Consider the following 12070-nt stretch of genomic DNA (forward strand, 5'->3'; position numbering starts at 1 on the left):
GTTGCTGAGAGCAAGGTCATACCTCTTTCTCCCAGCAGCAGCCCCTCTCTCCATGCACGGAGGGGCCATTTCTAAAATTTGGCCTCTTGTTGGGTTGGAATGGGCCTCTCTGATCTGAGGGGAAGAAGTCAACTTCGCTGAGGGACTTGGCGATTTGCAATGCAGTGAGTGAGTTGTCTCCTGTCGGCCCAGGTGGCTGCTGATCCACCATCCAAGAAGCGGTGGCCTTACAGCGAGCAATGTGAGTGGTGGTGTAAGGTAAAGCTGACGGTGCTTTGGCTGCTTGGATAGGATTGGTCCTTTCTGGAAGAAGCTGGTGTTTATTCCCTCTGCCTTTTTCCCTGATGATTGCCGAGTGATTCATATACAAGTTCCTTACGTTGCTTTCGGGCTGGATGGAGTCCTGAACAATGTTTTTACCTCGGTATTTCTCTCTGGGTTGTGCAGTCTGTGAGATGACAGTACTTGAGGGTGGAGGGATGGGAGAGGGGTTTTGGGCTGGGAAAAGCTGATAAGACGAGTTGGTTTGGGACGTCTGCAGGTCACTGCCTGGAATGTATTGGGGGAGGATGGCTGGAATTTCAATCTCTGTAAAATCTGATCTGCGACAGGGTCTCCTGTCAAAACCCTGACGCCCTGAGACTTTTGGGAGCTGCAAGGCCTCATTACCAGACCAGATCACCTGAGGGTCCCTTCGCTGGGGGAGAGCCTCCTCCACCCGGCGTGCCACTGACACACCCTCAAAGATGAAGTAGGCAGGGTTGGTGTAGCTGCTCGGAGTCAGTTTGAGAGGGACCGCAGAGGACCTGCAATAAATAAAAAAAATCTTGAATTTTGCCAACTAAAAACATACAAATTTTAATACATCCTGAAATCTCACTCACTTTCTTCACAATACTCTGAAATGTGTTCCCTTGCACTAGCTGATAACTATACAAGCATTCAGACCAACGTGGCCTTGAGCTAAAGTACATGTCTGCACTGATTCGGGCATGCGGCTACAAGTGCTAATGATCAAATAAAATGTAATCTAACAGACTAGTTTGACTAATACATCCAGTTTGACGCCTTATAAGACACCAAAACACGGCGTAGCACTTTGTTATAGTTTGACACAGAACTTTAAAGGTTCAGTGGGCAAGATTGAGGAGAGTCTATTAGCAGAAATTTAATATATTATTCCTAATTATGTCTTCATTAGTGTATAATCACCTTTCAGTAAGAATCATTGTGTTGTAATTATCTTAAAATGAGCCCTTAATATCAACATATGGAGCGGGTCATCTTCCACAGAGGGTGCAATGTTTCTACAGTAGTCCAGAAGGGACCAAACCAAACGCAGACTTTACAGAGGGCCTTTCACGCCAGTTTCACGACCACCACAGATTGTCTGACACGCTTGAAAGAGGAAGGTGAGGGCTAGTCAGTTGCAATCTGGAACCTCACCACTAGATGCCACTAAATCCTACTAATTTCTCCTTCAAAGCTCTTAGATTATCTTGGTGGCAAAGCATTTAATATCTGTTTCAATCCCACTCAACAATCCCAAGGAAAACTGCAGATATATCACATTCATCTCACATTGCATTCCACGAGGAAAGCGTACCTGCACATATTAGATTGACCAGTGTAGTTGCCTAATGATGTAGCATTGCAGTGTCCCAACATTTTTGCCAGACTGAGGAAATTTGAGCCATGTTTGTTGCCTACTGGCCAAAAAATATCAGTGATTGTGAAAAATTCTATTTATAAAATATTTACTTCACATTCTCAGTGGTTTAACCTTAAAAATAAAAAAACAAAGTAATTGCATAAAAAGGTATTTTTTCAAAAATAATTTAGATCTCGATATTTCCCCTGCTCTTGAGCGAAACAATTGAGAACAAATTTCTGAAGAAAGTGTAATTTCTTGCAAAATAATCGTACGCAGTGGTACATGAATCTATGAATCTAATGATATGCTTGATAAAATGGAGAAATATATATATATATATATATATATATATATATATATATAAAAATATAGGAAAAATGTGCTCACAACCACAAAACAATTCATGAACCTCAAAAACTAAATGTTGCTCTTGGAAAAGAGGGTATGTGACACTGCTGAGAACTGGAAGAATTTTTCATTGAACCCCAACCTTTCCTTTCTGCTGCTTTACACTGACGCTCTCAAACATGAAGAGGTCCTCACCTGGTTATTGGGGTCTGTGTCAATGCAAGAGACATGTTTCCCCTCCCAGGACCTTTATCATCTTTCTCAAAACAGAACCACTCTGAAAAAGTCAAATCACAGGAAAGAAACAACTCATTTTGTGATACTTCTTCAAAGTGTGTGTGGTGCATGTAAGCCAAAGGCTAGTGCCAGTTTGCAACCACACAGCATAGAGCTGATTGTGTGTGTCGTGCCTGACCTGGTGGCATAATACCCATCTGTCCTGTTTCAGGAAGCATCTGGTCAGGGTCAGGGTCAGGAGCCAAAAGAGGAAGCGGTCGGTAGATACCAGCAAGTGTAAAGCCAAGCCAGGGATCATTGAGGAACCAAATAGAGGAAGCAATGTAAGACTCACAGGAGAGTCAAAGAACACAAGTGACAGTGGAGATGAAAGTTTAGTAGGAAGTGATAGTGCAAAGCAAAGCAGAGATTTGGAAAAGACTATTTGTTGCTGACCCACCATAGATCTTTTCACGCGTCTCTCGCCTATCTTTGGGCACATGGACTCGGACCCGTCCTCGTATGGAGCCCATCTCCTCACCTCGGTGACTCAAGAATGTCTCAAACTGCTCTGATGCACCAGTAAGTGAGCGTAGAGCCACACAGCATTCACCTAAAACAAATTGTTTTAAATTATTGATTACTTGAATGGGACAGGTACAGCTGATGTAGGCAACTTACAATTACATTTACCACAATTGATCAAAATACAGTGATCTTTGCTTATTTTCTTTAATATGTTGTTCTTTCTGTAAAAAGAGTTGAAAAGTTGAAAAAACTTTCGCAATAACTTTCTCATTAAACTTTCTCAATAAAACTATTCAAAAGCACATAATACCCTAAATTAGTTTTTCAAATTTAAAATTTCAGCATTATGAGCTCCATAAATTGAATACTGTTTTGTACATTGCTCTATGCTGCAGAAAAGTAAAACTGAAATCTGCCAATCTTACAAAAGAAACATAATGGAGTTATCTGTACTGACAGATATTAATAGGGAAAATTCAATAAACAACTACATTGCATTTTCTTTAAGGGCACTCATAAGCAGCATTATCAAAATGGAGGGAAATTCTAAATGTAATATTTAATTAGAGAAAATACATTTTCCCTGAGACCAACCGTATGACTCAAACCCATCACATGACTTCACAGACAACAGCAGGTGTTGTTCCCGAAGATACTCCATGTCAGACATAATTGGAAGTAGCTACGAAAAAAATATAAAGAAACCGCAAGTTAACAAAAAGACTTCAATAACAAACAGTATGTTCAGTCATTTCCAAATGGGCTTGAGCCTCTGACCTTTGGCAGTTGTTTGAAGGACCAGGCCAGTTTGAGGAACCTGGGAACATCACAGCTCTGTGAGTCATTCTCGCTGGAGCGTCGTGTGTCTGCCAAGAAACACATGAATTAATTTCCTCTTCGGTGGTGCAGAATACTTTCTAAAAATGTCTTTATGACATGTCACCATACCTTCGAGGCACGAGGAGTGAAATTCAATAAAGAACTTTGCTTTGCTCGCTGTTTTCACGATGGCCTCAATGCCTTCCAGCTCAATCCAGGCCCTCTCCACGCTGGAATTTGAATCTGTTTTAAATTGAAGGGACAATAATGCTCACTTAATGATAGGATCCAATCATATTCCATCTGTTTGTGTCCAAAGTGCCACAACAATGACAGCACCTGTTTTGGAGCTGGACTGTGATGTCACTCCCACTTGGAAGGTGGCAAAAACAGGTGAGTGATCACTTGTGAAGATGTCATCTGTACAACCTGGTAAGAGACCAACAATTATATTGCTTCATTATTATAATTGCAAAAACAACACTGTAGCTAAAATTATGCAACAACAGGGACAAGAGCTGTCAGCAAAAGGTCATTTACAAAACATAAAAATGTTACAACACATGTGCTACAACACAGTGATTGCTATGTTTTGCTGGGGTTAGATAGAAACAGCATTTCAGGCTGACAGAGGAAATGACTCTGTTTCTTTGAGGACCACAGAAATGGATGCATGGTTTGATAGTTATCTGCTCTCAGAGTTGCTCTCATTTTACAGTGCTATGCATTCGACTGAAATCCTTTATCTTTGTCAAGCCCTAACCACTGCTCAGTCTTCACTTTTACACATTATGCGTATGCTTTATTGAATAATTTCCTTTTCCGGTTAAAGCTTTATGAAATTTTATTTTCTAGTCTCCATATCTTACCATATGCAGTGCAGATGATGTGCATCTCTGGGTAGGACTTCCACAGAATCCTATCACACCATGATGGAACGTTGACTCGCACCTACAGAGACAAAATTAGCTAAAATATAATCTGCAATAAATTGCATGTTTGTCAGGTCTACAAGTGAAATGACCACATATATAAACAGTGCGTGCAGTGGAGGGTGCCTTCATTCCTGTTATGCCAGACATTCCTGTTTTAGACAGGAGGTTAATTCTTCCCCTACTATTTTTAGTGGTCAGAGCAGGTGCTGTCACAGTCACCTATCCCAACAGACCCCTTAAATAGGATTAAGTTACAAATAAATCTTAAGTTGTGTATAATTAGAATGCTTCTAAGGTCGTTTCTTTGTAGGTGTACTCAGTTGAACTGCATGTATTATAGTGAACAGTCACAAAGACAATAAACCTACAGGCTTAAAGTATGACAGCTACAGACCAGAAAAATGTTACTTAGAAAATAAACAAACAAAAATGTATGTAAAGGATATTAGATTTCAGAGTCACCTTGTTAAACCTTGACATCCGTAGAGCCATGTAACCAGTGTGGATAAAAACCTCAATGTAGGTAAAGTTATTCTACAAGCCACTTGAATGTAGATATTGTTTTTATTGTAGGTATACAATGTCTGTCTTTTGGCTGACAGATTTTGTTTTTTTATATATTATTCTGTTTTTCTGACGTGCTTTTGCATTACAAGAAATGTCTCACCCCTGAGGTCTTGTACTTTTGCCATAGGTAGCAGTCTCTAGAGCCCCGTTCATACCGATAGGTGGGTGGAAATGCAATCTTGTCTTCCTCTTGACCATGATGAACAGAGGAAAAAAGCAGAGTAAGACACGCAAATGTAGAGCCCAGTAAAAAGAAAAAAGTACTGTTGGTATTTAGCATTTCATTCATGATTAGAAAATAGTATTTTAGTGCTTATATAATAACTGCCACATGTAGTATCTAGAGCCTCCAATATAGAACAACTGAAACCCACTGAAATTGAGAAAGGCCTTCCTCTTGTGTCTCTCTCGGGTCAGCTGGTCTGCACACATCAGCTCTTCAAACTCCCTCTTAGAGACATGTTTCAGGATGTCCTGGAGTTAGTGAGGTCCAGAAAGAAGCAGTGACATCAATGTCTGGGATTTCCCAATTAACTCTCCACACATACTATTAAGTCAAAAAGAGAAAAATGCATCACACAGAAATGAAAAGAGTCAGTCTGACCTGCACGTCCAGGTCAAGCCTGTAGTTGAGGTCTCCACACCAGAAGAGATGGGTGAAGCGCAGGCTGATGTCAAAGGCACCGAGCTGTTTGTCACCCAGAGAAAGCAGCCTGAGGATGTCCACAAAGTTCTGGTTCCTCCTGGACATTTGATACGTTGCAAGACAGAAATAACTTTTCATATACGACATAGAAATGACACAGGAGCACTCATATATTTCTTGTACTTAAACACAAAATGTACCTCAGGACTTTCTCACTTCCAGAGGTCAGGTGGCAGTTAACAAACCCAAATGATGTTCCATTGAAGAGGAAGGAGATCCCGACAGCTCCCTTGTTTCCTGAAACAACAGAAATAGTCAACCTTAAACCTCCAGGTTGAAAAAAACATACTTTGTTCTTGCTAATCAAACATGATTAATTTTACTGTCTTCCGTGATATTGTACATTTTCAATATTTGCTCCATGTATATTTGGGATGGTGTAACCAGGCAGGGCAGCCTACCCAGTGTGTTCCCCAAGCCAGTCTTCACACTGGCTGTGCTCACATGGCTGATGCGACTCTCATGTTCCGACTTTACAAACACAGCCAGCCTCATATTCCAGAGGGACTGCACTGCCACCTACAGGACATTGTTCCACATTACAATTAATTACAACAGCTTCCAACAAGTCAACACACAATTACAGTTTTCTCAGCAGATTTTGAATGGTTCTTAAAGTCAGACTAAAACGCATCCAGATCACATCTTTGTAAAAACATGATCCTGCTGGAAATTTTTCCAACCAACTGAAAAATATGAGTTTCCTCATACTTGACATACGGCCATTTGTAGGACAGCTTTACATAAATGTGGGTGTATACCACGAATGCAAATGCTGACCACAGTGAGTCCCTGATTGATTCTCAGCCGAACAAACTTTACTGCATATCATTCTCCTCTTTATTTTCCCTGAGCCAAAACATATTCAGTAGATATTCACCTAACTCGTCTAAAAAAAATTACACATATATTATAAATTGTTCCAAAATATAAGCCTAATGTTTTGTTTTCTGTCAGACCAGAGGCATTACTGTAGAAGTTTTGTATTTTATGTTACAATAAAGAACAGTCACATTAGATTACATAATATTAGACCATGAAAAGGTAATCTTTGTATTGTAGAGGTGCAACTCTGTTTCGAGAACTAAGTTACATTTCAGTGAGGCGCATTTGGGAGGTGAGATTTGTTTTGAAAACTCATATTTTTAAAAATCATAAGAGTTGATGGTTACAGGAATTCTTATGACAACACACATGTTGGTTAACATACATGTTATGTATGTTAATAGTTTTTGCAAGTTTTTAGTTTGTATATTTATGGTGTATAAAACAAAAAGTAATACATCAATAAGAACAATAAAAAATGTTCGTAAAACAGTTATTTAGTAATCAGTGTGCAAAACAAGTGCTGTTTGATACAAATGCAAAATTACTGATTTTGAAATACATTTCCTCAGACAGTACAATTTATCCTATCAGCAAACCTTTAATTATTCTAATAATTGATTGTTGCAGCTGTTTTAGCAGAGAAGCCCTTTATCTATTCTTGGCATGTAAATGAGGGAATCTTTTTTCTATTGAAAATGTTAGATTAATGGATAATACTCCACATTTAGGCATGAGGATCACTAAATTAAGTTGAAAAAAAGTTGGTAAAATGAGAATTACCTGTTTGAAGTCAATATGAGTGTAGCTGCGAAGTGTTGCTTTGATGTGCTCGGTCCACTCTCTTTCCCCCTGAGGGTTTTCCTGAGTCCCCAAAGCGTAGATATCATGTGGAAGAAAGGCGGTTGAATCATCAGGTGTGTGTCCCAAACCACAGCAGGTCACCCACGACTGCAGGCTTCGAGGAGGAGGGGAGCCACCTGCAGACACAAAACAACACAGTATATTAGTAAAATCAAAATACTCCCCCCTACTCTAACGCTGAGCATCAATGTGTTTTCTGTTGCCTGACAGTGAAAAATACTGTCATCACATTAATGGTTACCCATATTCCAGGTGCCAACAAACACAGAGAGCACGTCAGGTTCACTCCGCTGAGAGTGCCTGGATTTCATCAGCTGGAGCAGTTGGCAGAAGGAGTCACATTTCTGAAAGACATGACAGTGAATTACGTTAAGGGAAACAGGAAATACAGGAAATAATGAAACCTCATCATCTTGCCTTACCCGTGCACTCTCAAACGTCATCTCCCGCGGTGTGTTATGGTGACTGTCAACCACCATTCGTACCTTGGCTGGACTGCTCTGAAACTTGACAATCTGTAGGACTGAGAGACAGGGACCATGCCAAAAGGCAATTATAGATATTAAATACAGTATATAATTATAAAATATGTTTTCAAGTAAGACAATGTAAATATGTTCTTACTTCTGTCAAGCGAGACCCTCTCTATACCAAATGAACCAGCCTTCCTGTCAAAAAGCAGCACTCCTGTGTCCACATCCACAGACACAGTTTGTCTGCCATACCTCACCATCTTCACCTGCACAAACATTTACAGAGTCAGAGATCACATGATTTTTCTCGCTTTGTGTTTTCAAATGTAACCCAATAATGGACAATTTGACAATATTTTGGGTTGTATGATAAAGTGCCTTTTTCACACTGATTTACCTGGAAAGAGTGGACTGGCAGCTGTCTGACATTGTTCTTCACAGGTGTTACACTGGTTGGTGTCGGTTCAGGATGGGGCGGGCTAGGTTGCACTGCCAGGTTGTGATTGGTCACTGCATCTTGTAACGCTTTTAATACCTTTATAGCAGAGAATAATGCAGCGTTACACTCCAACTAGTATTCTCTATCACAAACAAGATTTGCGTTTTTCATTTTAATTATGAAAACCTCATCAGCACTCAATAACTAACTACTGTTTACCTTTGGTGATACAGGTAAAGATATGTAATAATAGAAATGTAGAAGCAGTGCTGTTGTAGATATGAAAACATGTTTCTGGCTAATAGAGCTTTCTGGAGTTCAGTTATTGGCTTAAATCTTGACAACAGCAGTTGTTTCTTTATGGCCCATGTACTGACCATACAAGCATTACCAAGAGAAGCCATCATTATATATCTTGTGTAATTTTTCTAGTGTTTGAGTTTCTCAGCTGCTCAGCAGCAGTTTTACTTAACATAAACAAACCTTTTTCTCCAACGAAGAAAGTAGGCTGACCAGAGCTGAAATCTTACACAACAGGCTGTCTATCTCCATCTCTGGACCCTTGTTCCCAAAACAGAAGACAGAATGCACAATGAGTTTCTGTAAATGAGTTTATACAAAAGTTTTATTCCATAAAGTTCTGGGTAACCATTTTAGAAATACTACAGCTCATTGTTGTTCAAGTAAAAGTATATGTCACAGTTTGTATATAGTACCTGTGCCTTGGTGGGTGTTAAAGAGCAGCTTGGATGGTCGAAGACCTTGGCCAGGGTTTCCAGACTTGAGAGAGTCAGATCAATCTCACTGCAGAACCGATCCATGGACAATTTTTGTTTAATCATCATAAATCAATAGACAAATTAAAACCATAGCCCAAATCACCTAACATATGCTATATACTGCAGGTAGTGAACAATGAAGATGTTCAGCAGTAGTTCATAACATTTACAGTCCATACTTTAGAAACTGCAACTACTGGTCACTTGAAGTTCATCATTAAAATAAAGTGCAGAATGCTGCTAACCTGTTCAGGCCTTGGCAGGCAGCACTCAGAGTCCGCTTGAGGTGACATAGTGTTGTTGCTCCTTTATGCACATTCTCAATGTCGAGAGGCAGCTCACTGAAGAGGTAGTCATTGAGCAGGCCAATCACCTCACCTGCAGTACTGTTAATGAACAAAACAGGCAGAATTCATACCATAATATGGGATATGAATAAAAGCTATTTCTGTTGTGAGTTTAAATTTGATTCGCGAGCAAAAAAACTCTTTAAAACTTGTGAGAAACAGAGCAGATGAAGAGCAGTAGTTCAGCACACTGCAGATATGACTGAAAATCAGTGTTGTTCATTAACAGGACAAAAAAGTCAAAAGTGGGAACAGTGCTTCAGAAGCAGTTGCTGTGCTTGATTGTAGTTGCATGTCAGTAAAAAATAATTTGCAGTGAATATTAATGTGACACTATAAATCAATTCACAATTCAGTTCAATAAAAAGTCCCAAGCTGACCAGCAATCACACGTATGAGTTTATCCATTACTATTATACAAAAATGCAGACCTCAATTGCTGATTGCATGCTGATAGGAACTATGGAGAGAACAACTAATTACTTTAAAAAAAAAATTGCTGAACAATAATACCTGGATGTGTTCAGCTCTTGCAGTTTATCCAGGAATGGGGTATGAGGAGCTGGTTTTGCTGGGGGTCCTGTAAGAGGGGCTGTGTTGACAGAGGCTGGAACAGGAGGTGGCTTCTCATCATCTGTGCGAACACCAAAAATAAGGAATGAATATTGCAGCTCTAAGACAAAGATCTTAGAGCATTCATTAAATTTAAAATTCATTGTATATTATTTTTTTTCCACTTTTTATTTGTATTGTTTTCTTTATGAGAAAAAAAGAATAAGCCATGCAACTAAAAGAAAACCACATCAAAACAACAGTGCGACACATCAACAGGGTTGCCAGACACTTATGTCAACCATAATTTTAGTCCAACAAACAGATATTAAGGAATATATACAAAGCAGTCTGTACACAGCATTATTTAAACTTGAATCTAAATATACACAAATGGTATAGCATCCTGCATGAGGAGAGTAATTGACATTTTAAGAGACACGAAAAAACAAAACAACATCAAAAAAGAAAAAACATGCATGAGGTTAGGGAGGTCAAGTCACCAGTCGATTTCCTTATTTTGATAAATATTTGATCCATTTTGTCCATCTTGCTAAGTATGTGTCTTTTCTTAATCTCAGAGGAAGAGTCAGCCTTTCCATATCATGAATTTCTTTGATGATTTCAGCCCAGTTTTCTACTGAAGGTGGGTCGGTTTGTAACCATTTACAAGTAATTGCTTTTTTTTTGCTGCAACAGTTAATATTTTCAGGAGGTATCTGTCATTTCCTGTTATTCCTTCAGGTAGATTGCCCAAATAAAGTGACTTACATGTTAACAAGATCTGCTGCCCAAGAATATGCTGCATAATTCTCCAAATGTTTTCCCAAAATATTTGTATCATGGGGCAGGTGCAAAAAAAATACGGTAGTGGTTTGCACTTCCATCCCCACAATTTCTCCAGCATGTATGGTTTGTTGTAGTTAAATATGTTTTCATTTTAGGAGTAACAAAGAAACAAACAAGATTCTTCCAACCAAATTCACGCCAATACATTGCGATGTCACAGCATCAAGATATAGAAAAAACGGTTTCACACATGTTCTCCCATTGCTGACTGGGTATTTTATCTTCTAATTTTTTTCTCCCATCTCTCCTTAATATAGGTTGTGGTAGTTCCCCTGTCCTTTGTAATTCCCTGGTAAAGTTTTGAGACTACTGATTTGGAGCAACCAGTGTATGCCCGTACTATTAATTGTATTATATAATTAGGTTCTTAATTAGAAAGCAGTAATAACTTGGCTTTTCCAATTCCTGAATCTGGAATCTATACAATTTGTAGCTGAATGGAAATATTTTAGTTTTTTGCATATTTTGTTTGTATCCTGAATATGTACCGAATATGTTAAGGAGATCTAAAAGGTTAGGAAGGCAGGCATCTGGGTCACGAATGTATAGTAATACATCATCGTCATTGTATATTTAATTGTAGGAACAAAACCTATTTAACATTTTGGTGGTAACAGCTGTTGGCCCACCTGAGCTCTCATCTCCTGTGTCTGTATCACGGGGAACAGCGTAGAGCAGAGGAGTGACCAGGCCTTTGTGGGGATGCTGGTACCCCAACACCAAGTCCTCCAGCGTCCGGAAACAATTCACCTGCACCCCCTGTGTTGTCTGTGAAACACACATGCATGACAGCAGCACATTCATTGTATGACCTCCACATATGAATGTTTATGCATGTTCATAATAAACGGGTAAGGCCACAGAAACAGTTAATAAATGTAATGTAGATCGTAAGAGACAAACACTGTAAAAAGCGGTGTAAAAAATATTTCACTTTTGAAAGAGGGTGCTTCAAGTACAGGCAGCAGTAATAACAAATACATAGCTAAAAGGTTATGTGTGTGTTCACACACGATATAGAGGTCTATAGTACTAACAACTTATTCAACTCTACAAAGACTGAAATAAAAACTACTGCTACTTCCTTATATTATCCTTATAATCCTCTTCCATCTTAAACCTTTTATGAAACAAAGGTGATAATAACTATAAAACATTAGACCTTTTAA

The 12070-nt window shown here is 39.1% G+C and overlaps 1 protein-coding gene across 4 annotated transcripts in view; it reads right to left on the reverse strand.

The window, feature by feature from the left end:
* inppl1b (inositol polyphosphate phosphatase-like 1b) overlaps positions 1–12070 on the reverse strand; it is a 31954-nt gene that overhangs the window by 2320 nt on the left and 17564 nt on the right. For all 4 annotated transcript variants that reach the window (XM_069694337.1, XM_069694335.1, XM_069694336.1 and 1 more), the window contains 23 exons: positions 11531–11669; positions 10014–10134; positions 9399–9539; positions 9091–9178; positions 8858–8935; positions 8333–8470; positions 8087–8201; positions 7885–7985; positions 7704–7806; positions 7382–7578; positions 6175–6292; positions 5914–6010; positions 5672–5810; positions 5442–5541; positions 5168–5256; positions 4435–4516; positions 3905–3994; positions 3695–3808; positions 3524–3612; positions 3341–3428; positions 2679–2831; positions 2198–2279; positions 23–806 (listed from right to left, as the gene is read on the reverse strand). In XM_069694337.1, the coding sequence (XP_069550438.1) occupies positions 23–806; positions 2198–2279; positions 2679–2831; positions 3341–3428; positions 3524–3612; positions 3695–3808; positions 3905–3994; positions 4435–4516; positions 5168–5256; positions 5442–5541; positions 5672–5810; positions 5914–6010; positions 6175–6292; positions 7382–7578; positions 7704–7806; positions 7885–7985; positions 8087–8201; positions 8333–8470; positions 8858–8935; positions 9091–9178; positions 9399–9539; positions 10014–10134; positions 11531–11669 (3246 nt within the window). The remainder of the gene's footprint in view (positions 1–22; positions 807–2197; positions 2280–2678; positions 2832–3340; positions 3429–3523; positions 3613–3694; positions 3809–3904; positions 3995–4434; positions 4517–5167; positions 5257–5441; positions 5542–5671; positions 5811–5913; positions 6011–6174; positions 6293–7381; positions 7579–7703; positions 7807–7884; positions 7986–8086; positions 8202–8332; positions 8471–8857; positions 8936–9090; positions 9179–9398; positions 9540–10013; positions 10135–11530; positions 11670–12070) is intronic.

Source organism: Brachyistius frenatus, unplaced genomic scaffold (assembly GCF_029030835.1).
Source record: "Brachyistius frenatus isolate BFR_SWC_R1_liver_20210118 unplaced genomic scaffold, ASM2903083v1 Contig_17, whole genome shotgun sequence".
In the NCBI taxonomy this organism is placed as follows: Eukaryota; Metazoa; Chordata; class Actinopteri; family Embiotocidae; genus Brachyistius; species Brachyistius frenatus.